A 26,180-nucleotide genomic window follows, 5' to 3' on the forward strand; every position below is an offset into this window, starting at 1 on the left:
GTTAAAATTTTATTTTAATTTTTCTTGTCAATTTTTTGTATATTAATAAATCCTTTGAGTTCAATGATAAAGAATTAATATAGATATTAATTTTAAAATCATAAATTTCTAACGATTATGGTGATGAAGTTATTTTGAAATAACCACAAGTATCTTTTATACGGTAAATACATATAAAAGATACATTGGCGTAGAGCTGTCCGGAACGTTGAGCTGGCAGGGTTGCGTGACCTTAATGCTAAATTTATACGTATAGGGAATGAGTAGAAACATGCTATGACTACCATGCAAGAATACTGTTATTGTCTTACTTTACAGGTTAATCAGACATGCACCAGAACCCCATCCCAACTCACTACCACACCTTTGTAAGAAATTAATGCAAGAATATGAAATATGACCCGATTCCAACTCGTAGTACGCCCTGTTGAGAGATCCACGCACACTCTGAATCCAAACAAAGATTGCCGCACACATACAACACACCGAGACGACTCCAAACCAATAAAATATGCTGCAAATGTATAAAACTTTTTTTACTCGTCCATTTTTACTCATGTGCTTCCTCGGGAGGGAATTCATAAACCTGAAGAAAGAATAAGCAACGAGAGAATTGAATGGAGAATGGAGAATGAGGCGGTCTTACCATATCAAACCAGCCACCGCCGCCAAATGCACATGCGCTCGGTCCACGATTTTCAAACCCGAGGGATTCGTAGAAAGAAACCATGTGGTCGTGTGCAAGAAGCGCAATTCGTTCTGCGATAGCAGCGTCTTTGATGCGTTGTATGTAAGACTTCATGAGGGTAGTCCCGACTTGTTTCCTCTGATGCTCTTCCTTGACGGCGAGAGAATGCAGTGCAATTGTTCCACCTTGATCTTCGTGGCCGAGTACTTCCGTGTCGTTCTCATCAGGCAGGCTGCGCATTCGCGTTTGCCAGTCTGTCGGGAAGTCCATGCAGGCTTCGGTCACGCGCGGCGCTGATGTGCGAGTCGCGATCACGTGTGCAATAAGTTCTGGGCGAGACTTTTCTTGGTTTTTGTCCAAGACCGGCAGAGTGAATATCCCCAAGCTCAATTCGGGGCATTTTGTGAGGCGATATATAAACTAAGACATTGGGTCGCGGGTTAGCTCGCGCGTCTCCCATTGCTCTCAAACGATCAACACACCTTATCCTTCGAAGCTCGCTCGTGTTCGGGGAACACCGCTTCCACATCAACGCAGTCATCGACATTCGACATATTGAGGACGCTAGTGAAGGGATGGAGTTCATCTAACGCAGTTCGCGGGCGTCCTTGTGACGGTCGTCGGAATAGATACGAGTAATCTGAAGCATCGTCGTGGTCTACGGCGACGTAGTCATCCACCTCTTCTTCCTCGTCGTCGCCCATATTAAAGGATAGGTAGCCCTTACCAGGAATAATGCCGGCGTTGTTGAAGATGCGAGTCAGTTCGCTAGCTGTCGACGAAAGGGTTAGGTTTTCGTGCGCTTCGGTGAGTTCGCTATCGACGGGCGGCGATCCCTTGTTTTCGGCCATGCTGTGTTTTGAATCGGACAGGGTGAACCGGGTATTGTTTTTGCAGTCGTACAAATCGGCGCACGATGTCGTGCAAGGAAAGTGGTGAACCTGGGCGGCAACAGTTAGCAGGAAGGCGAGTTCAAAAAACAAAATAAACGGATGACATGAACAATATCCTGGAAACGCATAATATTTTGATACGTACTTGGTAGACAAAACCGAATTGCCTGAAGAGCAGCCCGCGCGGAGACGAGCAAACGGGCAAGCAGAGAATTTGGAGGGAAACGGCAAAAACTCGATTGCGCACGGGATAACCCTGTTGCAGTAAGACACCGATAAGGTGGGCACAGGGCGCGGGGACGCAAGGAGATAAGGAACCAACGTGATCTCACGCGGTATGCACTATGCAGGCCGAATCGGAATTTCAGTCGCAGACGAGGCTGTAGAGGGGTGAAGGGTGGGCTGGCGATAGTCAAGGCGAGAGTGAATGGTCAAGTGACGGAGAGGCTCGACGGGCCGGGAGATGCTCAAGAAGATCCAAAGGGTACCTTGGGATACTTCTGACGCTGCGACAGCGCCCGCGTAGACAAGGTACCGCCAGGTATCGCGAGTGCCCCGCGATATGGCCGGTTCCGTGGCTGCAGCCGATCTCGGTTTCCCGTCTGGTTTACTCGCCATCTATTCTACAACAGTACAACTAACAACTATCTTGCTGGATTCTCTTCCCCTTGTAGATTTTGCTTGGTTCCTGCAGTCTGTCAAATTACCACTTCAATAAAACTTGACGTGGCATACCTTACGATCGATTGTACTCCCTCTCGACACATGTCACTGATCCATCTCTGGCTTACATTGGAACAGCACGACATTACATATGGATTCTCTGTAGACTGCAGCTTAAATTCATTACGGTCGCCAGTAGCATACTCGACTTACAAACACCCCTGCAGTTTGCTCCCGCATTCTCCAGGACTAACCCTCAACGCATAGACATGCCTAGGCATTTCATAGTATACGGTATCATGGTGTAGTACAAAGCTGTAATTATGATACATCACGCCATACCTCTTGCCATACTGAACACTAAAGGGCTATATAAGCCATTTATCTCCATAGACAGCATTGATCTCCATGTCAATGGGGGTTATACCAGGCATCAAAGCAAGATACAGCGACTGCAATATACCCCAGCCCAGTCCCGTCCAGCTGAAGAGCAGCAGAAGATGAGGAGCTCTGCACGTGTGCTCGGACAGTTATCCGAGAAAAAAGAATGGGGATCTGTGACTCTGCCGATCTGCAGATGCAAGACATAGCGCGTACGTACTTGTCCAGATTCAGATATATGACAAGTCGTTTAGCCTGTATTCCTTGACAGCCCTTTCTTCATTCCGACCTGGATATAGACCCCCGCCGTCACAGAGACTTTCGGATGCTCGGGTACTTATCACAGAATAACGGTACAGGATCGACGGTGGGAAGGATGCTGGACGTGACACTGGTCGATGCGATGCTCAAAGTGTTCCGCCGGCGGTGATCCTTGAAAATCAGGCACCCAACCCACTTGCGTGTGCGCATTACCGACAGGTTTCTGACAGCAGGCTAGGAAAGCCTAGGTTTCCTTTCTGGTAGGCCTGCGGCTGGACAGGCCAGATAGGGAGTCGTTTGATCACGCCGTTGGATGCACCTCACCGCATCCGGATCGGCCGCCATGTTTGCTCGTGACATACGATGCGCTCTTTATCCTCCATTGTGCCTAGACCAGGCTGGCGGAAAGAATGATGGCTCCGGCAGGCGATATAAAGAGTCGACTCGCTCCCCCGCCGCTGGTCGCAGACACTTGCTAATAAGCATAATAAGCATAATAAGCAGTAACAGGTGAAGTGCTGCTGCTTCCTTCCCCACTATCGCTCTCGGCCGCCGTCCCGACCAATACAACGCTTGCTCCCCGCGTGCCTTTGCCAGCTCTCTTACGTTGTCCCTTGTTGCCTAGTATTGTCTCGCGACCATTAGGAGAAAACACTAGAACGCAAAGGAACTTCGTTTCGGAGCGGGCGGCTTGTTGCGCTGGCGATTTGTTCTCGCTAAACGGCTTCCGTTGCATTTCGTCATCCGTCATCCTACCGATAACAACCCAAGCTTGCTGAGCTTGCTGTAGCTACGAGAGCGACCAAACTGTGGAAAGATGTGAGTGATTGTATCAGGACTAGTTCCATCTCATACTTTTTGAACTGACGCGAAGTTTTCAATAGGCGCATCGCTGTCAGCGTTATCAAGCCCGACCAGTCGGACGCCGACATCATATCCCTCGATGTGGCCGGAGACATGACCCTGGAGGTCCTCAAGGCCGTCATCGAAAGCGACTCGAATATCCCCCCATCGGCACAGAGCCTTGTTTACAATAATCAAGTACTCGGTAATGATGCTGCGACGCTAGAGCAAGTCGGTGTTGGGGATGGGGATATACTCATAGTCCATGTGAGGATGCCAGGCCGCCAACAAGCAAACAATCGAGCTGGCGGTCAGGCAGTACAACGGATGGGGCCCCCGCAACAACAACATCAGCAGCAACAACAACAACCCATGTTTGATACCGAGACAGTGAGACTCAACGTGCTTGGCGATCCCAATATTATGGAAACTGTGCGCCGACAGAACCCCGAACTAGCAGCTGCGGCAGAGGACTCTACGCGCTTTCGAGAGGTTCTCCTTGCTCAGAAGCGAAAGGAAGCCGAGCTTGAGAGAGAGAAGATGGCCAAAATCGCTGCTCTTAACGCCGATCCATTCAACATCGATGCCCAACGAGAGATCGAGGAAATCATCCGGCAGCAGGCCGTTACAGAGAATCTACACAATGCTATGGAACATCATCCTGAATGTATGTGCAGTCCCCTTGTTACTCTAGGATATCATCTAACTGGTGAAAACAGCCTTTGGCCGTGTCAACATGCTTTACATCCCCGTCGAAGTCAACGGCCATCCTATCAAAGCGTTCGTCGATTCCGGTGCCCAAGTAACCATCATGTCTCCCGAATGTGCCGCAGCTTGTAATATCATGCGTCTCGTGGACCAACGGTATGGAGGTATCGCGAAGGGTGTGGGCACAGCAACGATCATCGGACGAGTTCACTCGGCGCAGCTAAAGATCGGATCCATGTTTCTACCCTGCTCCTTCACGGTCATGGAAGGGAAACACATCGACCTACTGTTGGGCCTCGATATGCTGAAGCGCCATCAAGCATGCATCGACTTGAAAAAGGGCGCCTTGGTGATCCAGGACCAAGCAGTGCCATTCCTCGGCGAAGCCGAAATCCCCAAACAATTCCAAGACGAATTCGAAGACGAGCCCATCATCCGCGGTGCAGACGGAGCACAGGTCGGAGCACGTTCCGGCGCCGTTACGCAACCGGCTGAGAACCCGGCGCAGCCAGCACCGCCACAGCAAAGCCAAGGCCGGACACTGGGCGCATCATCGCGCTGGCCTCCAGAAGCCATAGCCAAGATCACAGAACTGGGGTTCTCACGGGAACAAGCAATCCATAGCCTAAACGCCAGCAACGGCAATATTCCGCAAGCGATTGAATTTCTCGTGGGAAGTTGACCGTCGTTACTCCTATCCTTCGAAGATTCTTCAGCTTCATCATTTTTCCCCCTTCCTTCTCCAAGATACGATAGATAGATGCCCCAGATTTTTGACGTGAATACATTTCCATTCGCAAGTAGATATTCCCACAGATTTTTATATTCACTGCTCTTTAATCCTCTCCCGCTGTTCCCTCTGCCCCAGCAACGCGTCTTTCAACCGTCCATACATCACAACAACAATCCATGCGGCTGCATGCAAGTCAGCTATCCCCATCCAAACCAGTCTTTTCGCATATTATACTCGTGTATACTTACAAATACCCAAATACGGCGCATAACACCCCGTCAATCCCCACTTCACCTCGGTCGACCTATCAACCCAACTCCAAATATCCACGAGACAAAGCAACGTCGTAATGAACACCTCCACAGCCCATACAATCAAACCGATAGGGAGCAGCGGTTCATCTACACTCTTAGCTCCAACCAACCAACCCCGAAAAACCAAAAGGGTAAGGGGGGGAGGGACTCACCACGATACAACCCCCTAACAGCCCATATACACGTCGGCACATGATACAACAATTCCAACCAGGTACAAGCAACGAACCAGGGTGGCGGGTCGACGAAGAATTTGTCCTGGTATGTGTCAATGTAGAAGGAGCGGAGGGCGAGGAGGTGAGGGAATGGTGGGTAGGCATGGATCCAGGACGGGTACAGGTCGAGACAGTCGAGGCAGCTGGTGAAGAAGGTGTGCAGGCAGAAGAAGATGAGGAGGGCGAGGTCGGTTTTGCGGGAGAGGAGGGGGCGTTTGGATGGCATGGTTTTTTTTTTTTTTCTATTTTGCTATTGTTGTATGGGGCAAAGGTAGTTCTTGTGAATTGGAGTAGAGTCGCCAGAATAACAATAGGATTGAGGATAAGCTATGGCGGGTCTCAATGAACTACGCGGTACTCCACATGATCGACCACTCATATCAATCAATTGATTTCAGCACAGTTAATTCAACATAATTGATATGGCGATCCATTGGTATTTTAATATTTCGATATTTTATTGTTTATAATAAATTTAATAATATCAATGTCATTATTTATCCCTACCTATGCTCTTTCAGACTTCCAATGTCAAAGACACCTCAAAGCAAATATCACGTCAGATCGAATCACACGTAAATGAATAATCACCTCCCAAGTTTCAACACAGAGATACGAAGAAATTGGAAATCAAAGCTTTAAGCAGCCCAAGATACACGCTAAGTTTCTGACACAACTCTCTGTATGCATTTATTTCCAACACGTACCCCTCATATCTCTCTTATCGACAATCAACGCCAGAATTAAACGAATAAGATTGCGTGGACGGAATGGTATCGTAGATGCGGAGATAAATCAAAAAGGTCTATCGAATGCTGTTTTCGATTTGTACTCGTAATTCTTGCGCCAACTGGACGTATTCAGCGGGGATACCACTTTGTTGTACAAGAATGAGCATTTCTGATATTCGCGCCGCCATGACATCGTTGCCGAAGACTGTTCCTCCTAGCCGGACCGTCTCGCTATACCATCTTTGAATGATGTATAATAGGTCGTTGGCAATGTATCTCTTGTTCGTTCCAGTGAATGGAGCTTCGTCGTTGTAGAACATGCCTTCCAGTGTTGTGTAGATTGTCTCGTGAGGAACTTCTAGATCCAAAAACAAATCGACAACCCATGTCGGTGGACCAATATCACGCTGGTAATTGAATGAATAACGCTCAATCATGGGAAGAACGACGGAAATCGGGAACACAATCTCGGACATACGAAGGCGGCTGCCTAGCGACCGAACCTTTTCAATCACTGCTTCGTACGGTGCCGCATCGCCTTTTTCGACAGTTGCATTATGGACTTGGTCCAAGAGGTTCTCCCAGGTTGACCGAATGTCAGCTGTGTTTCGGTGGTCAGCAACATAGTAGATTTGCAAACAAATGTCGCAATATCCTCCTGCATCCGCATATCGGTTGAACAGCTATACAAATATTAGTGAATCATGTTAATAATTTCAATATATCTGACATACCAAAGTAAGATCAATGATCGGCCCGTCTATGTCGTGCAATACCTCTGACTTGTTTTCACTCAAGCGTGTATCTTCTTTTAATCGTTGCAATAGATCGTCTTGAATATTGGCAACATCCATAAGGGTGCCGATTTCTTGCAAAAGTTTCTGTCGTGACTGACGGCCGATATCGGGGGTGAAAGTCGAAGCATTGGCACGCGCCTGTCCGAGGTATTCAATACGACGACTTAGCGGAAGAGTGAATGCACTTTGTGCGAGTTGATATTGCACACGAGCAGCATCAAAGTATCGCTCCGACTGTCCGTAGTAGCGCCAGAGTAAATCGGCGTGATAGAGATCGTCGACGGATTTGCGTTCTAGGTATGTGACAACAAAGGGCGATTTGGTTGCGAGAAGACGATCGTTCCAGCCTTGGTCAAGATACCAGTCATATAAGCTGGTGAGGAAAACTTCGTCATCGGAGTCGGAGATTACACCGTAGGCTTCATTTCGTCGCTTAGCAACAGGTGTGTATTGGCCGTCAATCACCCCAGGGTCTGAAGCAGCTGATGTGTCTACTGCAACAACAACCTTGAAAATTAGATCATAGCATTGCTTGCGGAACGCGAAATAATTGTGTCGTGAGTCCTTGCAGAATGTTAGTAAATTCAACACTAGAGTCGAATCTATCGTACCTCTAGTGAACGGCCGTCCATGATCCAATTAAGAGCCAGATTGGCCTTATCAGAGCTTCCTGCAACAGCCAAGCAAAGTTGAATAGCACCTGCTTCGTGTTAATTCCATCCATGTGATCATCACTTGCTGACATACCTGCGAAAAATTGGTTCTCGATGTAATGGTTCACTGCAGATACAAGATAATCCATCGGCAGATCCTCGGCAACCTGGCTGAACAGGCGTAGACTCTCATTAAGTAGATTCCGACCCAGCTCTGAGTTTGCACCAGTCTCAGTAGCTCGCTTAAGAAGCTCTTGAGCTTTGAAGATGATGACATCTTCGGCACTGCAGAAATTACCACATCGGCGTCGTAATGCATCAGCCACTGTTTCAACATTAGATCCCTTTGCAATGTTCCTGTTAACTATCGCCTTGACGAGTTCCTTGGCGATCTCGTATCCTTTTCCGGTGCTGAATAGCTCCTCGAATGTGAGTTTCAAAAACCGTTGTCTAGCCTCTTCAGGAAGAGCGACTACAATCTCATCGACACGTTCATCAAAAAGAACAAGAACAAAGGAGATGCCCTCAATTGTATCAGACAAAAGCTGTACCAACGAGTGTAGTGCACGGTGCTCCGCCTGCAGAGCAATTTCCTCCTGCTTCGTTGCGGCACGAGCAAGTGCTTCTGGGCCGCTAAGGCCTTCGATGAAATTCTTGTTGGTCTTGAAAAATTCCTGCAGCGAAGACAAGTCTTTCTGGATGCTTTGAAGTTTGGATATGCTCACAGAAGGTGTTACCTCTATAGGCCCAGTCTTTGATGGTTTGGTGATAGCAATTTCCTTCTTCCAGATAGATCGAAGGAGGCGGGACATGTACAGTGCAATGCCAGTATGACGTGGAGAAGGAACAATGGCATCGATTGCAGGGGCTCCACTATCTGCAACAGCGTTCTCATTCATGGATGGGCGACCGCCATATTCAATAAAAACCTTTCGTGCGTACTCGAGAACATCTGGATCGTTGATTTTCGAGAGGCGAGAATCTGGAGAAATTTCCACTCCTTGACCGCATGCAACGGCCAGGGCAGTGGCGAGAGTCTCGCTGCGCCCGTAGACCCGAATGAAGCTTTTGATATCACCCTCTAAACCTTCATCGCCACCGCCATGGCGAACAAGTGCCGCAAAGATATCAACAAGACGACGCCGTCTAACAACGTGAACGCCTGTGTTGGTTAGGATAGCGAATTCTGCTGCCGGCTGATCATATTGTATAGCCAACTCATTTCCAAATCCATTCGCAGAAGCCACGGACGCAAGAGGGGTCCCACAGAGACCAATATCTTCAGCCCTACTACCTAATGAAAGCCATATGGCTGATTCTGAAGGTTTAGGGGGAATAACATTTTCGTGGGCGCGGGCAATTCTGCCCGAGTCAGGTGCAGAGACAAACAAGGTATCTTCTTTCTGTGAAGGGTCTTTGCATGTGAAACAGAAGAAAAAACCTGGAGGAAATCGTTGAGCCATACGCGTAGGATCAAGGGACTTAATAGCGACCGTAGCTCCAGGTGCAGGTTGTTGAAATTGCATCATTGAACCACTAGTGCCACCAGCGATCGAAGGGCTGTCGAATGGTGGAGTCTTAACGAAATGTGCTTGCATGCTTGTCGGAGGACTAGTACCGCTGGGAGCCGACGACCAGCTGTATGATCCTGTAGCGCTCAGGTAAATGCGGTAGCCAGTTGCTGTCGTAGCTACTAGATGATATCGCGACGCTTCGGGTGTCGGCACGGGACTGATAGACACAATCTTCACCTTGGGATGCAGCGTCTCATTCGTAGGAATAATGTGACCGATATTCGAATATATGTCGATAGCTGGTTTCGTGATAGCGAGAGCCAATGTACCGTCGGGCTTTAGATGGAAAACTCTAATGGTAGACAAAGACGAGAGTGTGTAGAGTAGGTTGCGAGTATCATCCATTACCATTTGCTCAACATGCTCCATCTGCTTCGGGGCGAAAGCGAGAGACGGCGAGAAAGATGAGAATCGTGAGCTTGTTTGATTGACTTTCCCACAACGACCCTGAAACCATTTCTCCTCCTGTTGATATGTGAATTCATAAACATCGTTGTCAGATGATCCGGCGAAAAATATCCTTCCAGTCGAGTCTGACGTGGCAATCACATGAATATCAAGCCCTCGAATTGAAGTCGACATGCCTGTCTGATACAATGTCACTTGCTTCGCGCCTCCAGCGACTATCTCACATCCCATTCCTAGCAAGATAATCTCTGCTGCTGTAGAGATCACGAGAACATGGGTTATCGATGGCAAGAAGACCCCGGCGCGAGGTTTCGCGAGCTTAACCGAATTTACGCTACTTGCCTGGGTCTCGTATCCAACAAGCTGCGGGTTTGGGTGGGTGTAGTCCCATAGATAGAGCGCATTGTCAATAGCAACCCAGGCGTGGTTCAACTCAGCAAACAAGCCCATACTCGTCGACACTTGTGCGCGATTGTACTGATCGAAGATTTGGTCCGGGATATTGTACATCTTGACTTTGTGAAAAGGAGCCCACGCTGGCTGGGAGGGGATGTCATAATCCGAGGAGAAACCTTCTGCGAAGCTGGTCAGCAACAACTAACTTAGAATAATCATGGATTGACGCACGAGACAGATAGCTGTCTAGATCCGGATATCGAGATTCATGCGTAAGAGTATCATTTATCGTTTGCGCTGCGCGCTCTCGTGTACTCAAAGTCTCGCTTCTCGCACTTGGAGCTGCTGGAGACAACCTGTGGAGGAACGAAGATGATTCTGATCGCGCGGCAGACGCCGAGGGCGTTCTGCTTGGGAAAAGCGGCCCATTGTTGACAGCAGGGGGGGCAGGCGTTTGAAAATATGTTCCAGGCAGAGGTCTAGTCGGCGTCAGAGCTGGATAGGACATTTTCGTGTCCAGTCCGTGGGCAGCACGGTGAGGCTCTCCCCGCGTGAGGAAAGCCGCGAAAACAGAGAAGCTGGAAAACAGGTAAATTAGAGATAGACGGCGAACGAGCGTTCAAGGCAGAGAAGGAGAAAGAATGTTTCGGCCGCGCTGGTCCTCTTTCCCACTCAACTCAGGGCTGAGGTTCAAGCTTCAACGTGCTAGAGAAAGCAAGCCGCCTGGTCAAGAAGGAAGGCGTCGACGCCCAGAAACAATTTCGCGCACGGACCACTGTTTAGCTTCGTCGAGCTTTCTACCAGCCTCACATTTCTACTTTGCGATTTGTTTGTACCATTGAAAAACAGCAGCAAGACATTTTTTCTTTTCGACACTGTATTATTATTCTCATATACATCTAATTGTTTGTTTGTCATGCTCAGCACCGTCAGATTCTCGTCCCGTCTGGGATTCCGTGCCATTCGATGGAACTCCACGACAGCAAACTCGCTGCCGCCATTGATGGCCAAATTTCGCTCAGATCTCAAAACAGCGATGCGCGAGAAAGACAAACCGAGGTGAGCTCTGTGTAGTTGACTTTGACTCACTTCTCAATGGCTAAGCTCTATCTTTGAAGGCTGAACGTGCTACGAGCTCTGATCTCCGAAACCAATAACGCCGCCAAAACGTCGTCTCCTATTCAAACCGACCTCCAACTGCTGTCGCTAATTAAGAAAAAGGTTGCAGCGAGTAAGGACGCGTCCAGGCAATTTGCGGAAGCTAACAGAGCAGACCTCAAAGAGACAGAGGATTCGCAAATAGCGGTGCTCGAAGAATATGCCGATCAGGTCGAAACAATCAGTCTCGAAGAAATCAAGGCGACTGTTTCCAATGCCATTACACAACTGCAGAGAGAAGGAGGCAAGCTCAACCCCGGGCTTGTACTGAAAACTCTGCTTGCTCCTGGGGGCGCTTTGGATGGAAAGCCGGCGGATAAGTCAGAGGTTGCTCAGGTCGTCAAAGAACTGCTTCCCAAGAATTAAACATGATTTGACATGTCGCTGACCCGTCAAATCCCAATTCCCCATCTCTCCTCAGCAGTTCTGGGAAGACTCTGGGGGTTTTCTGTCTGTCCAGGCTTTGAGTAGCACAACTACTTAACAACATGTACGAATACAATATATTAATGACGATTTGAAGACAATGCGCACATCACGGCTCCTCTACGCATCCCCCATTAATCTACTTCATAACCACAGGGCAACGCTAAGAATCGCAATCAAAATTCATTTGCAGGTATATGGAACTGTCCTCCACATTCCGTGGATACGACATTGGAAAAGAGATCACCCCACAGGGACAATGCTTCATGAAAATACCAAGGTCAACCCTCCCACAGAAGTCATGATGACGCCAAACCACCACCAAGACGAACCATCACGGATAACAGGTTCAATATGTCTCAACAAGGTGTTTCTGCCCGTTGTGTCATCAAGGATTATATCTCTCTTGGACTTTTTTGAATCCGTAGCATTTAAACTCGATGTAGGTAACATCTCAGGGGGGTTGTAGAGAATGTACAGCGGCTGAATTGGCAATCCATCGAGCTGTTCCAAATCCAGCCGGAGTACGCCGTGAAACTTGTCTGTATATACCCGGTAGCTCTACTCCGAGTCAGCACCACCGTCAACATGTCAAGTAAACAAAAGCCCTTGCCTTGAACGTTTCAGTCTGGTTGTAGCGGCTGTACATTGAAGTGCGACCAGCACATGGATCCGATAATAGCTGACGACCGTCCGCAGCAATCGGCTTCAACACAAGGGAGCCGTTGGGCTGAAGTGAATAAGACCCATGCTGCCACTGTAATATTCCCTTGGCGCATTCGGGTTGGGATGCTAGATTCCACCATTATATTCTGCTTGCTCTCAAAAATCAAGACCACTCACGTTCAGAAATCGCCCGATAATACGCCTCTTCATAATACCCATCGTCTGAAAAGGAATACGATATACCCGTCAAGGGCGGCTCTTTGAGTTCATCTGCAGCAGGGTCGTAGAATCCCTAAACAACCTACTGATGAGCAATCCATGCACTAGCTATTCACACTCTCAAGTTTCCTTACCGAACCCGTAACAACCTGGCGTGATTTCGACGTCCATGTTCCTGTCAATTGGCTATCCACCGCCGCCCAGGTGGTATAGATCAGAGAACTAAGCAGCAAGACAAGCGATCTAGCAACGTTAGCCACCATTTTGGCACACGGTCGGCAGTTGTAAAAAGAGACTCTAAACTGACCATCGACGCGATCCTAAGAAGGGGGCGAGAATGCTGCCGTTACTTAGTTGTTGTTGCTGCTGCTGTAGGTCTAAGGAAATTCCGTCTCCGCGGAATCCAATCTATCCCCATTTGACAGGGCTCCACCGGAAGACCCCCTCCTGCATCACCCACGCCTAGACGTCATACTGCTATCTTTTTTTGGTTACTATCGCAGATAATATGGCGGCTGTGAGTGTAGTGAAAAAGGAATTACGGCAGAAAGTCCAAAGTCTTCTCAAGACTCTGCCACAGGAATCAGCGACTGCTCAATGTTAGGCTCAAATCATAAATATATTTCCGCATGAATACCACGATATATAACTAACAGCTCGCAGCAACGATCGTGACCAATAAATTATTCACCTTACCGGAATATCTCAACGCGAAGAGAATCAGTGTATTTCTTTCTATGCCCTACGGAGAAATTTCTACCACACGTATCGTTCAAGATGCCTTGGCTCGTGGGAAAGAAGTCTTCATCCCATATACGCATAACATCAGCATACAACCAAGAGTTTCGATAATGGACATGCTCCGTCTGGAATCCATGGAAGAATTTACATCACTTGAGCCAGACAAATGGGGGATACCGTCGCTCGCCAAAAGCTCTATCCCCACGAAGCAAAACTGTTTTGGGGGGTTGGGGGTTGCAGTTAATAGATCACGGGGTGGTGCTCTAGATGATGTTGGCTTGGACTTAATTATCATGCCTGGAATGGCATTTGATACTGGATTGAAACGACTAGGCCATGGCAAAGGCTACTATGATCATTTTCTGAATAGATACAGTACGGAAATCGAAGGCTCTTCGCGGGCGGGGAAAAGGCCGTTTCTTGGTAAGAGGATCGATCCTTTGGATGGCTGGTAATTCTGCTAATACTTCCATTTTCCAATACCGTAGTCGCCCTTGCTTTGAAGGAGCAGATTATATTCCCTCCCGAAGAAGTCCCCGTCGCAAGTCATGACCAACCCGTAGATGCAGTCATTGTCGGTGACGGCAGCCTAATAGCCTCGTAACACACGCTCATATAGCCCATTGATATTTTCTATACCAAGACAAATCCGATTTTGTTTTTGTAAGAACAACCCGAACGCCAAACACACACAGATATGTCACACCACCGATTTCAAAGACACAATCATTGGACGGCCTGGATCAGGGAAACGTTATCGCCCTTCAGGAGGATTTGACCTGCGCAGCTTGTTAGCAGACTGGATAAGATAAAAAATATTTTACTTTATTAGACATACCGAGATTCCTCCGCTTTTCCTCCTCGCTCTTTGTCGCAAGTCTGACCTCGATGGCGTCGTCGATCACGAGGTTCATGAATTCGTCAAATCCCTAGCCAGAGCAATCAGATTAGTACAAGAGTCAATTCGATAGGAGCTGGCAAGCAGTCATACGCGGATTTTTCCCTCTATGCGGAAGGAGAGCTGCTCGTAGAGCCAGATTGAAACTGTAGAGCGCTGCTGGAGGAGCTTGAAAATGAAATGGATGGGCGCAAGAAGCGTCTTTCGCCCTCCTGTATTGCCGCGACCGGTCATCTTGTCGTAGCGTAATGAGCGAAGCAGGCCCAAAAAGATATCTGGGCGAATGCGCAAGAGTGTGTTATGTTGCAAATGCGGAAACGGGTTGCGGTCGTGTGCTGGTGGAGTTGCCGCAGGAAGTTGCAGGCCGACTTTGTCAGGCAGCTCAAGGTTGCGGCTCGAACTTTTTTTTGGCTTGTTTGGATTCCGTCACTAGAGCGATATGCCACTACCACCACCGATCGCCGCTCCTTCTCGCTTCCCAGCCTCAACCAGCGCGCCAGAGATCCTGCATTGCCTTTTTATTTCCCTTCATTTGACCTCTACCTTTAATTAATGCCTGTTTAGAGCGACAGACGGACTTCGATCGGCCTGTCAGTTCCGGGGCTCTTCGCTCCAGATCCCCACCTCTATCGTCGTTGACCCCTCACATTAATAAAATCACCACCATGACAAGCAAAGGTAGCGACGGGCAGGCGTTTGCCCCCGTGCTAAATGCAGTCGCGACAATGCAGGGCAATGTGTCGCGCTCCGATAAGGCGCACGCCCATGAGTTTCTTGAGAAATTCCAGAAATCAGTACGGTTATCTGCTCCCACATCCAGCATGTTCGTGGCTCTGACACCGATGAATTTCAGGTCGACGCCTGGACGATGACGCATGCCATGTTACAGTCCACAAATATTCCGATCGAGGCGAAACTTTTTGCGGCAACCACATTGAAAGGAAAGGTATAAGGGACTTCTTTGACATAGGCGGAAGGAAAGCATTGCTGATGCTCGGTAGATAACCTATGACCTCGACCAGTTGCCGCCCGATGCGGTTCTTCAGCTACGAGATTCAATCCTGAGCCAGCTTGTCACATTTGCTGCGGGCCCGCGTCCCATTCAGACGCAGCTTTGCGTGTGCCTAGCCAATCTTGCGATCCAGATGACCACGTGGAAGGACGTTTTAGCGACAGTAGGATCAACATTAGGGAGCACTGCGGGGGACTGTGTTCTGGAGTTTCTGAGGATTCTCCCCGAGGAAGTGACGGAAGGTCGCAAAATCAACCTGAGTGTACGTTCGAACGATTAATCACAACTACCGTCTTTACGCATGTCCATGTGTGCTACGGCAAGAAACTGAGAGTCTAATGTGTCGATGAAAAATAGGAAGAGGATCTCCAGACCAGGACGAAAGAGCTTTTGGACGATAATGCGGAGCAGGTCATGCACCTTCTCCTTCAATACTCGCAGTCTTCAGGTATGTGTCTTTATGGGCAGTTATTGGTACCGATGGCTCACTCTTTCTAGCTTCTGCGGCTACAAACCCCCGATTAATTGACTGCATAACGTCTTGGCTGCGCGAAATTCCGGCCACGCAGATTGTCGAGTCCCCACTGCTGGATGTTATTTTAAAGGCCCTCGATAACGATTCTTCTTTTGATTCGGCCGTCGACTGTATATGTTCGATCTACAGAGATACGCGGGAGGTGGATGACTCGGTTGCTGCAATTCAAAAATTGTACCCTCGGATAGTCTCTCTTCGACCGAAACTTAGACAAACGGTAGAGGAAGACGATTTGGAAGCTTTCAAAGGGTTGACTAGACTGTTCGCTGAGGCTGGAGAAGCTTGGGTGGTTCTAGTTGCCAGACTTCCCAATGAGTTCCGAGAGCTCGTTGAAGCTGTCCTTGAGTGCTGTCTTCTCGACAAAGAACGCGAGGCCGTGTCTTTTACATTTAACTTCTGGTACGAGCTCAAGCAATACCTTGTGTTGGACCGATATGCCGAAGCCAAAGCAGCCTTCCACGGCATCTTTTCCCGTCTGGTCGACATTATGATTAAGCATCTCGAGTTTCCAAAACCGGAGGATGAAGGTTCAACCGATCTTTTCGACGGTGACCGCGCACAGGAAGACCGTTTCCGAATGTTCCGTCATTCTATGGGTGATGTGCTCAAGGATTGTTGCGCGGTAATCGGGGTGAGTGAATGCCTGATGAAGGCATATCAGCAAATTCAGCAATGGGTATCAAAATACGCTTCGCAGTCGACCAACGAACACGTCCCCCACTGGCAAGAGCTCGAAGCGCCTGTTTTTAGCATGAGAGCTATGGGTCGAATGGTGGATATCGAAGAGGATACAGTCCTTCCTCAAGTTATTCCTCTCATCGTTCAGATCCCTGATCACGAAAAAGTCCGATTCTCGGCAATCATGGCCCTCGGTAGATATACAGAGTGGACTGCGAACCATCCAGAAACATTGGAGTCACAGCTTAATTATGTTATCTCTGGGTTTCAGCACAGCTCTCCAGACGTTGTTGGAGCTGCAGCCTTGGCTTTCAAATATCTTGGAACAGACTGTAGTAAATTGCTTGGGGGTCATATCCCTCAGCTGCACACATTTTACGAATCAGTTCTCGATAAGCTCAAACCACCCAGTCAAGAAGAGGTTACTGAGGGTGTGGCCGCTGTTGTTGCGTTGCAGCCGCTTGATAAGGTATACGAATCTATGAAACTCTTCTGCGACCCTATCATGGCAAGAGTTATGAACCTAGCCAACAACGCCCAGGACGAACAAGGCCAAAAGGCTGTAGCAGGTAAGTTCTCGGATTCTGAAGAGTACCAAATGCCATTTACTAATAAGATAGATCATTTGCAATTAATTACTATTTTCATTCAAATTGTGACACCTTACGTTGGCCCTCGAACCGAGAATCCTGCCGTAAAGTACTGCGGTGAAATTCTCCCGATCATGAACACACTCGTATTGAACTTCACCAAGTCGACACCTATACTAGAGCGCGTTTGTCGTTGCTGGAGGTACATGGTTATTTCATACAGGACAGCCATGATTTCCCTGTTGCCAAGTCTGGCGCAAAGCTTGGCTGCTGGCTTTGAGGCATCGCGAGAGGGTTGCTTCTTGTGGGCGACTGACGCCGTTGTTCGGGAATTTGCAGAGGGGGCAGAACTTGTGGACTCTGCAACTAGTCAAGCTGTGTATCAATTCTTTGAGCAGCAAAGTATTGCGTTTTTACGAATTTTGAACGACTTGCCTCCTGAACAGCTCCCAGACGGTAAGTATTACTCAAATACTTGACAAGATTTGTGCGCTAACTGCAGCAGTTATCGAGGATTACTTCCGTCTGGCCAGCGATGCTGTCCGCTTCTATCCTCAGGAATGTGTCACGTCATCTTTGGTGGGACCGATCTTCTCTGCTGGTCTCAGTGCCCTCACTCTACAACAGACCGACCCGCTTATTGCGACATTGCATTATTACCGTGACCTTTTGAGCTTTGCATTCGAAACGCCGTCGATGTCTAATTTCACCAGCTCCGACGGAAAGCCTTACACCAACCCAATCGAAGTTCAAAATTCGGTGAAGGATCTGCTGACAAACCAAGGCCAACTACTCGTTGAACGAGTAATGACAGGCATGATGTTCAGTTTCCCAGAAGACTGCTTCCCAGATGCATCGGGTATTCTTATGACTCTATTTGAAATGATGCCACCACAGACTGGTTCTTGGGTCCAGTCCACAGTCGAGAGACTCCCAGCAGGGACAATGAAGCCCGGGGAGGCCGAGAGACTCCTGACAAGTATTTCAGAGAGGATCCAATCTGGCGAGACTCGCAGGATACGTGTACTCTTACAAGGTAAGAAACTCACTGCTTCCTACCTCTATCTTCAAACTGTTACTCATCACAATGATAGATTTCACCAACTCATATCGCCGACGAAATGTGGCTCCCCGCGACGGCCTTGGAAGATTGGAAGCTACACGATTTCGATTCAGTGGATAGTCAGAGTGCGAGGATAGAAACAACAAAAGCATTTGAAATTATCTTCTATGGACCTGACCTGGATTCAAAGGCTATCAGCATCGTGTAGCAACTGCAGCAATTCTGAGCACACTCCCATCCAGGTATAACTTTGCCCATGGCCGAGGCCTGTGTCGGCCGTCTCGTAAGATCACATCACTAACAGGATCCCTGTTCGCCTTTCCAGGTTGAGATGCTGCATTTTGTGAGTCCTCAAGGTTATGTTTTCGCTGGGACGCAGGAATCCTGTTGCATCATTGCTTTTTGTCATGTAGTGTATAACAATTATACCCGGGGGGAATGAAATAGAAGGCGACCTACTGAACAACTTTTCTTTAAACCACCTCAATGTCCTGCCACAGTATCGTGATCAGCCTGCGGTTCAAAATATCAATTGATTGCAGATGTTGCATGGGAGAACTATGTCGATATTGTGGACTCGTGATCCTTGGCAGTTGGCGTCAGTAGAAGGAAGGAGCGACTGTGGTCTGCCAGTCACATGTTCGGCCACCACCTGTAGTTTCCAGTTCTCGCCGTTTCCTTGCGTTGCCATCTTGTATCCGCTCGAGAAAGATTGCATGCAAAGATGATATGATATTTCATACTTCATCAGAATGGAAGCTTGCATAACAGTAGTCTGGTATGTCTGTCCTGATCCCCCATCTCCCCGAGCATCCTACTTAGTCTCAGCGTATCAAGGTCACACGAATCGTGGGCCAATGACAAGACTCACCCCTCCCCTTGCCACTGGATTTCAGTTTTAATAGCGACTACGGCGCCTAGTATCAAAAACTCCTCATACGTAGAGCCGGCCGAGAAATTGGAAACGCCATAGAGGAGACAACAGATTGACGGAGGACATGCCATACCCTAATCTCTATCCTCTATGCACTGTCGATCAACATGACAGCTTATTGTTTGTCATTTCATCGTAAATGATAGCATAAAGCACTAGCACCCAACAGTCCCAACTACAAGCGTCACTGCGGGAATTTCGAGCACCAACGATACGTACGCGAGTCACGGTCACGCGGTATTACGAAGAGGCTTGCTTGTCCGAAAGGTGGACGATGACTCCACGTACTTAGGCGACAACGGACGACCATCTGCCGCTGTCATCTGCACGAGTGAGAGACGGAAGCTTATTCGAGGGAGAGATCGAAAGGTTCGAAGCTATTGCATGAAGATCTTGGTTGTTTTCAAACCACTAGGCTCTAGGCTCTGACCGGTTCGAAAGACTGCGTATAGTACGGCAGGGACTGGAATACGGTATCGATCCTCTCCATATGAATATGCTTACACTGTTACAGGCTTGTATCACAGTCTTGTTCATTGAATGATTAGATGTCGGAAAATGTAGGAAAGCTTAAACAGCAGGCCAATGTTGCAACAACTCTCAGGGGATATTCTCCTGAGATATTGCCTACATAGCCCCATGACAGGAGCTTTGTCAAGAAACTATCGAATATGTGTGGTAGGGCATGGTAGTAGGAGAGCCAATCGCTCGTCCCGTCTGCCTTGGTATTGCCTCCTTGAACAGGGGTTCGATCTAATTACCGCGTCTAGCAACATTGACTTGGATATGGAGACTCGCGAATTGGTGATGCTGCGTGTCAAGGAGGCGATCAAATCAAAAGATGAGAGGAATCAGCCGTCAATCTGAGATGATCGCCACAAGGCTGAGACGAATCGGCATACGACAGGAAAAACTCCACGTAGTATGTACTACTACATGGTGCTATTATACTAGTGGAGGAGGGTATATTGGCCCACAGGCAATTTCAGACCCTGAAAATTAGCAGGCTAAATCAACGGAGAGATTTTTACGGGTGCAGAGAGAGCTATTGTACTGCATTGTTAGTAGTTGGATGCCCAGACTGATCGTCTGGTGCCTGACGACTTCGAGACTGCTTTCAACACAGGTCACTGACATCTTGGTACTGCTCATCTTCACTTGCGTACAATTAGGCTTCACTCAGGCGCTGACCAGGCAAGAAGACTCGGAATTGCGTGATCGTACAGCGGCAATGGCGTGATGCGTCAAAACCAAACTGGTTCCACTGTCTCGGGTTCGACAAGCTCACACTAGCGCGGCCTATTCTGCTCGTATTCACCATTTAGCGTTGACCCTTCCATGTTATTTCCTGCGCAGGTGTGTATGGTGTTAGGAGGGGAGATCTCCGAGGGCGAATTAGCTCGACAGGAGTAGGATCTTTTCTCCGCGGCTCACCCTGGTCGGGGCAAGTGGCCGTCCAATGGGAAGGGTTTGCTGGTACATTTTCCGGCGGCTATCGCGAAATGCAATATTATTTCCATTATGGGAATGGGCAATAGGGCAATGACCAGGCAATGGGGCAACCACCAAGAACGACTTGGCTCTCAATTCATGATAGAATAATCTATTTATTTTCGACCAGTGTCTCAACTCGCGCTTGGCCTAGATAGACTCTATGAAGCGATGTGACTATGCCTGTCTCTCACGGAGATTATTCCCGGCGACTGCTCACAAAAACACGCAAAGGGAATAGATCCGAATAGACCAGAATAGATCAGAATAGATCACACCGGTGGCTAATATCTGATCATTGTGTCGATGAAAAAGCACTCATGAATCCTGCTAATCGGCGCCGGCTAGAGCTTGCTCGACAGTGACATTGACGATTGATGCTATTGGAAAGATCATGTTATTATAATTCTATTAGTAGTTATTAGTGCAATTACAGAGCAGGATCCAGGCTAATGCAACGACAGCGCGGGTTGGCATAATAGGGATGATCGGTGGCTATGCGAGCATTTCTGGGGAGTTATGCAGAATGAGCTGCGGCTTCTCATCTCTGGTTTGCTGCTCCAGCCTCACGCCTCCCCTGATTTTTATTATATTCTCTCCAGTTTAGATCTCGGTTTCCTGGCTTGGCCAATCGAGACAGGCCCTGGGGCCCGCACGTGCAGCTCAGGCTGTGCTAAGCGCTAGGTGCATGCTGGCTAAGTGCTGCTCGGTGCATGCTGGGCGGGCCTTTCCGTTGTGAAGACTTTTCTTGATAGCCATGTCATTATTCAATCCGTTATTGTAACGAGTATTCTCGGGACAGGCCGCTCAGCCTCACTTATCAGTCTCCGCCAGACACGCAGTACTTTGCAGACTACTACACCATCATCATCGTCGTCGTCGTCATCTAGTTCTACGAGGGCGTGCATGGTACTGTTTGGTGTTTTGGTTTGTTTTAGATTACCCGGTGTCGTTCTGCCACTCTCCACAACAACATTGAATATTTTAATATTAACGTGGCGCGGATGGGGCGGGATTCTTTTGCACAAAATGCTTCATTTCTGCCTCCTCTCATTCGTCCAAACTTTTGAATTTTCGAGTGGCGAGAGAGCCCCGTCTCGTATTCGATCATGATTTCTGTCGTCATTTCCGATCTATTATCATCCTTTTGCTCCAGACTGTTACCATTTGGAAAGATGCAACTGCAAGACTATCGTGAAACTAACGGCGAGACAAAATGTGGCAATCAATAATAGTAGACTGCTGACTCGCCAATGTGGCCATTATTGCTGCACGATCTTGCCGATCGTCTCCTCAAAATATGCACAGACGAATAGGAAGCTGGCATGCCATTCCCCAATCCTGTCAACTGCATATAATTAGCTATTGCGTGATATCAGGACGAAGACATACTCCATAGCCTTGTAATAATAACCTGGAGCATACAGCATGAATCATACACTGCACAATACGCATAGTATACTGTGCTGTGTATAGATTCCTCTTAGCTTGCCATCCAGTCGGGCCGCACCCACATGACGACGATCCTACTAGCTGCTAGCACATCAGACTTTAGGCGCATGCAGCGGCAGGGGCAATATTTGACCCAAAAACGTTTACATAATACTACTCCCGCTATATTATTGCGATAGTCGCGGTGGCAGCCAGAGCTGAGATCTCGGGCGGGGATGTAATTGACTTTGCCGGGTGTCGGGCTCGCCCTAGTCATGCGGCACGATGATTAGAGGATGGCAGAAAAAAAGAAAGAATAAAGAAAGCGTACGAGCATATCACAAAACGACGAGGAACAAAGTGATGCGGCATATAAAGCGTGACTCTCCCCGACAGTCCTCTTTGCTCTCTCTCGGTTTTGGACGCGCTTCGGTGGAGCTTCCAGAACATCTCCAATATAATAATATACTACGTGGTACGTAGTTGCATTCATAGTAAGTTGCAACCGCACTGTAAGCCCCGGCCTTTCCCCGGCGTCGGCGACTGCCGCGCCCCACAGGTGCATCTCACCCCTCAGTACTGACTACTCACAGCTCAGTCCGCTCGACTCTTGTCTGTTCTCACTACTGCTGCTTCTGCACGCCTGTGCACAGTGCGTGCCTGCAATATCATCTCGCGCGCCTCGCGCCGGTGATATTAACATAGCTGCTCGCTGATGACCGCGTACATCCCAGTCCGACTTCGGATTCCAACCAGCCAGAGCAGAGGCATCGGTTAACACCAGAGACGTCGGTGAACGAGTCAACCAAATCATTTTTCTACCACCTGAATACACGGCGAGAGATGACTGTGGCAATACGCACTATGGGCGCCGAGTCGCGGGACCATGGGGCTGCAGACACCAAGAAGCGAAAGAGGAATCGCAAGGCGCCTCCAGATAGGAAATTCGACTGCCAGCATGAAGGCTGTGGGAAGAGCTACTCCCGCGCCGAGCATTTACATCGACATCAGCTGAATCGTATGCTGCAGCCTCTACCTCTTCCAGAATTATAGATATCGTTTGCGGCTCAGTGGCTGACCCTGTGTAATTGCAGATACCCCCAAACAGATTTATCGCTGCGACTTTCCGGACTGTTACAGGACTTTTGTTCGACAGGATCTTTGCATTCGCCATCGGGAACGTCACACCACCCACGGCTCACAGTTGCAGAAACGCGACAACTTTGCTCAAGCCTCTGGCAATTTGCGAGCAGGACCATCTCCTCCGCCAGGCCCAACGCAGGATGAGAATACTTCGGCTACCAAGGCCTCGCCTAAAATACGCACATCAACGTCGACGCAGACCGGTATTCATGCAGCCGAATTCACCTCGACAGATGTCTCCTACCCGCCTTTGACACCACAAACAGGATTTGCCAGCGGTGACCCAGGAATCAGGAGGTCGGATAGCGCCAGCAGTTATGTAATGAGTCCTTCCAAGGCACAGACGGCAATGTATACCACTGGATCTTATGGCCCTGTATCCGCATCGACTTACCAGAATACCCCATTCAGCCCAAGCGACCTACGACGGAGTCCGAGTACTACCAATGCGGGAACGGCCTATATGTCTTCTGGTGGGCTAGCCACTAGTCCTCCTCTAGGCTCGACTACGTACATGTCACAACAGGATCTATCCATGTCGAACCTGGGATTTTCAAACTCAAACTTGTCTCAATCAGGTCACTATGGTCCGGCAGGGCTCAGCGCTATGGAAAATTCCGGCATGGTCTCTGGCTCTGCGGAGAATGGAGTTGGAGTGGATTCCTCGTACCCATACCCCATCTTTGGTGGAGAGACGTACAATCGCTCCCCGTTCGCCATGGGGGACGATTTTGCTGCCTGGTTGTTCAACGAGCCCACGACGGGATCGCCGGTAAATTACTCGAATATGATGGCGGGATACTCTGATCCATCACAGACTCATGCTCAGTTCGCCGGCAATGACCCGGCATACGGCTCCGCTTACCCCAATGTTATTCCACAGCATCCGATGAGTGTAACGAGTATCCTCGATTCGACACCCCCAGAGGCGATGATGTCGGAGGAGAAGCGACAAGACGTCCTTCACCTAATCAGCACGCGATTCAACGAGACGGCGCATTCGGCGGTGAATACGCGCAAGGAGGCACTGATGGAGGGCGATATCGATGCTGATAGTCATATCTTGAGTCTTCGGATGATGCAAACGTATGTCGGATCGTACTGGCTCCATTTCCATGCGCAACTCCCAATCTTACACAAGCCTACGTTCGTCGCAGATCGCACCCCCACGTTACTGCTCCTGTCTCTGATGGCTATCGGAGCGGCCACGCTCGAGAAGGCCCACGGACAGCTCGTTACCGAGGCGGCCGCCGATCTAGCCAACTTTTTGGCGTGGCATATCCGATGGGAGATTTTCATGGATGTCGATTTTCGGCCACCAGCAAAGCTATGGGTATTCCAGACGCTGCTGCTTTTGGAGGTGTACGAGAAGAGTTACTCGACCCGGGCACTGCATGAACGGGCACATATCCACCACGATACGACATTGACGCTGATGCGACGGGGCAGCTCTTTCTTAGGTCGATCAGCGCTTGATTCTCCAGCCAGTTATCGCGAGGGGAATCAGTCGTCCACGGCCACATCAGAGACCGGAGTGCGCGATGATTCGTGGTCGCAGTGGATTAGAACCGAAGCGACCAGACGCGTTGCTTTTGGTGCTTTTGTAATGGACTCGATTCACGGTACGATGTTTGGACATTCTGTCAAGATGGTTGCACATGAGCTGCGTCTGCCTCTGCCATGCGACGAGGCACTGTGGTCTGCCACTAGTGCAGCGGAGGTGTCCCGTATGCAGACCGTTCTTCAGTCGAACGGGGTCAAGCCGGTTATGTTCCTGGACGGGTTGAAAAAGACATTGACAGGACAGAAAGTGCGAACCAATGGGTTTGGCAGGACCATTCTTATGGCCGGCTTACTTAGTGTCAGCTGGCATATGAACCAACGTGATCTGCAGGTCAGCTCTCTGGGTGTTGCTCAAGCACTAGGTGGGCGAGATAAATGGCGGGCTTCGCTACTGCGGGCATTCGATAATTGGAAACGGGATTTCGATGAAACGCTGGCCGATTCAGGGTATCGGGGCGGCTATAGAAGCTTCTTCCAGCCGCAATACCACGAAGACGACACCTTCGAGTCCCGCACGGTGCTTCATCATCTAGCTCACATGGTGTCGCATGTCGATATCGTCGACTGCCAGGTCTTCGGCGGAGCAAGTCGCCTGCTGGGACGGTCAATCACGCCACGGGATTACAGCACGGCGCGAGAGAAAATGACAGAACGATGGGCCACCAAAGCCTCCGCACGGGACGCAACATTCTACGCTCTGAAGTTTCTGTGTCAAGTATTACTACCCTCTCACATATCTCGCGTTGGTCCAAACGGTAAATCCATGGTCAAGCCAGCCGGCTACTCTGCTCGCGAAGACTTTCTACTCCACCGGCCGTGGGTTGTATACTTGGCGGCCCTGGTTGTCTGGTCGTATGGGTACGCATTAGAAGGAGCCATTCCGTCACCTCCAGAGCTGCCCACTGCCGGCTCGCAGATCCAAGACATGCAGCGCTTTCTACAAACGATCGGGGCAGTCCGCGAACCCAGCGATCTGGAGCACGTTACGGGCCGCAATCAATGCCTCGGGCTGCTGATGCACCTCCAAGCGAGTTTTCGCGATACGCGATGGGAGCTGCTGCACGAGGCGGCGGGGTTGCTGGAACGGTGTATTGAGAAGCTGAAAACGGTGCAGAGCATTTTTTAATTAAACCTTTCTTTTTCTGTGTCTTTATTTGTATGTATTGCATGGCTTTTGCAAAAGGAGGCTGTTTGATTTGGCTGTTTCTTTACGATACCTGGATGGGCTGGGAGGATAGTTGTGTTTGTAACGATGTACATGACAATATATTTATTCGATAAATATTTACCTTGACTTATTCAATCAAACATCTATAATATATTATAATAATGAGTATATTCATTATTCAATATGTAAGTCTGTATGTAAATAGA

At 48.9% G+C, this 26,180-nt stretch overlaps 9 protein-coding genes across 9 annotated transcripts; 4 read left to right on the top strand and 5 right to left on the bottom strand.

Moving 5' to 3' along the window:
- Positions 1–550: 550 nt before the first annotated feature.
- BGW36DRAFT_400751 (putative GNAT family acetyltransferase) lies at positions 551–1,539 on the bottom strand (the record flags this gene model as incomplete). The annotated part of the gene is made up of 3 exons (XM_046218667.1): positions 551–586; positions 647–1,108; positions 1,171–1,539. 3 exons carry the CDS (start codon positions 1,537–1,539, stop codon positions 551–553), a joined length of 867 nt encoding a protein of 288 aa, XP_046067574.1.
- A 3,566-nt stretch (positions 1,540–5,105) lies between these two features.
- BGW36DRAFT_53514 (putative integral membrane protein) lies at positions 5,106–5,995 on the bottom strand. Its single transcript, XM_046222401.1, has 3 exons — positions 5,637–5,995; positions 5,419–5,571; positions 5,106–5,352 (listed from the first exon to the last, which is right to left on the bottom strand). Exons 1-3 carry the CDS (start codon positions 5,923–5,925, stop codon positions 5,264–5,266), a joined length of 531 nt encoding a protein of 176 aa, XP_046067575.1. The 5' UTR covers positions 5,926–5,995; the 3' UTR covers positions 5,106–5,263.
- A 509-nt stretch (positions 5,996–6,504) lies between these two features.
- BGW36DRAFT_305416 (putative non-repetitive nucleoporin) lies at positions 6,505–10,766 on the bottom strand (the record flags this gene model as incomplete). The annotated part of the gene is made up of 5 exons (XM_046212066.1): positions 6,505–7,113; positions 7,165–7,791; positions 7,839–7,930; positions 7,975–10,437; positions 10,490–10,766. 5 exons carry the CDS (start codon positions 10,764–10,766, stop codon positions 6,505–6,507), a joined length of 4,068 nt encoding a protein of 1,355 aa, XP_046067576.1.
- A 408-nt stretch (positions 10,767–11,174) lies between these two features.
- On the top strand, positions 11,175–11,782 carry BGW36DRAFT_305370 (Yqey-like protein-domain-containing protein; the record flags this gene model as incomplete). The annotated part of the gene is made up of 2 exons (XM_046212062.1): positions 11,175–11,317; positions 11,377–11,782. 2 exons carry the CDS (start codon positions 11,175–11,177, stop codon positions 11,780–11,782), a joined length of 549 nt encoding a protein of 182 aa, XP_046067577.1.
- Positions 11,783–12,106: 324 nt separating this feature from the next.
- On the bottom strand, positions 12,107–12,990 carry BGW36DRAFT_305372 (chaperone for protein-folding within the ER, fungal-domain-containing protein; the record flags this gene model as incomplete). The annotated part of the gene is made up of 4 exons (XM_046212063.1): positions 12,107–12,403; positions 12,444–12,634; positions 12,686–12,800; positions 12,862–12,990. 4 exons carry the CDS (start codon positions 12,988–12,990, stop codon positions 12,107–12,109), a joined length of 732 nt encoding a protein of 243 aa, XP_046067578.1.
- A 245-nt stretch (positions 12,991–13,235) lies between these two features.
- On the top strand, positions 13,236–14,072 carry BGW36DRAFT_305694 (putative 5-formyltetrahydrofolate cyclo-ligase; the record flags this gene model as incomplete). The annotated part of the gene is made up of 3 exons (XM_046212092.1): positions 13,236–13,326; positions 13,391–13,891; positions 13,957–14,072. The coding sequence occupies 3 exons, from the start codon at positions 13,236–13,238 to the stop codon at positions 14,070–14,072; spliced, it is 708 nt and encodes a 235-aa protein (XP_046067579.1).
- A 122-nt stretch (positions 14,073–14,194) lies between these two features.
- On the bottom strand, positions 14,195–14,600 carry BGW36DRAFT_304789 (putative small nuclear ribonucleoprotein SmE; the record flags this gene model as incomplete). The annotated part of the gene is made up of 3 exons (XM_046212005.1): positions 14,195–14,247; positions 14,307–14,397; positions 14,460–14,600. The coding sequence occupies 3 exons, from the start codon at positions 14,598–14,600 to the stop codon at positions 14,195–14,197; spliced, it is 285 nt and encodes a 94-aa protein (XP_046067580.1).
- A 431-nt stretch (positions 14,601–15,031) lies between these two features.
- On the top strand, positions 15,032–18,364 carry BGW36DRAFT_304842 (putative mRNA transport regulator; the record flags this gene model as incomplete). Its single annotated transcript, XM_046212012.1, has 8 exons — positions 15,032–15,160; positions 15,220–15,312; positions 15,368–15,640; positions 15,736–15,826; positions 15,877–17,160; positions 17,212–17,637; positions 17,684–18,217; positions 18,276–18,364. 8 exons carry the CDS (start codon positions 15,032–15,034, stop codon positions 18,362–18,364), a joined length of 2,919 nt encoding a protein of 972 aa, XP_046067581.1.
- Positions 18,365–22,964: 4,600 nt separating this feature from the next.
- On the top strand, positions 22,965–25,932 carry BGW36DRAFT_363822 (putative C2H2 finger domain protein; the record flags this gene model as incomplete). Its single annotated transcript, XM_046214497.1, has 2 exons — positions 22,965–23,118; positions 23,195–25,932. The coding sequence occupies 2 exons, from the start codon at positions 22,965–22,967 to the stop codon at positions 25,930–25,932; spliced, it is 2,892 nt and encodes a 963-aa protein (XP_046067582.1).
- Positions 25,933–26,180: the final 248 nt, after the last annotated feature.

This window comes from Talaromyces proteolyticus, assembly GCF_021365285.1.
Source record: "Talaromyces proteolyticus strain PMI_201 chromosome Unknown BGW36scaffold_12, whole genome shotgun sequence".
Lineage (NCBI taxonomy): Eukaryota > Fungi > Ascomycota > Eurotiomycetes > Eurotiales > Trichocomaceae > Talaromyces > Talaromyces proteolyticus.

Bases quoted from the DNA above. Each gene is read 5' to 3' on its own strand.
- BGW36DRAFT_53514 (XM_046222401.1), bottom strand. From the start codon at position 5,925: ATGCCATCCAAACGCCCCCTCCTCTCCCGCAAAACCGACCTCGCCCTC. The intron at 5,572-5,636 runs GTGAGTCCCTCC...CTAAGAGTGTAG, and splicing joins TGTTAGGGGGTTGTATCGTG to ATGAACCGCTGCTCCCTATC. The intron at 5,353-5,418 runs GTAAGTATACAC...ACTTGCATGCAG, and splicing joins TGCGCCGTATTTGGGTATTT to CCGCATGGATTGTTGTTGTG.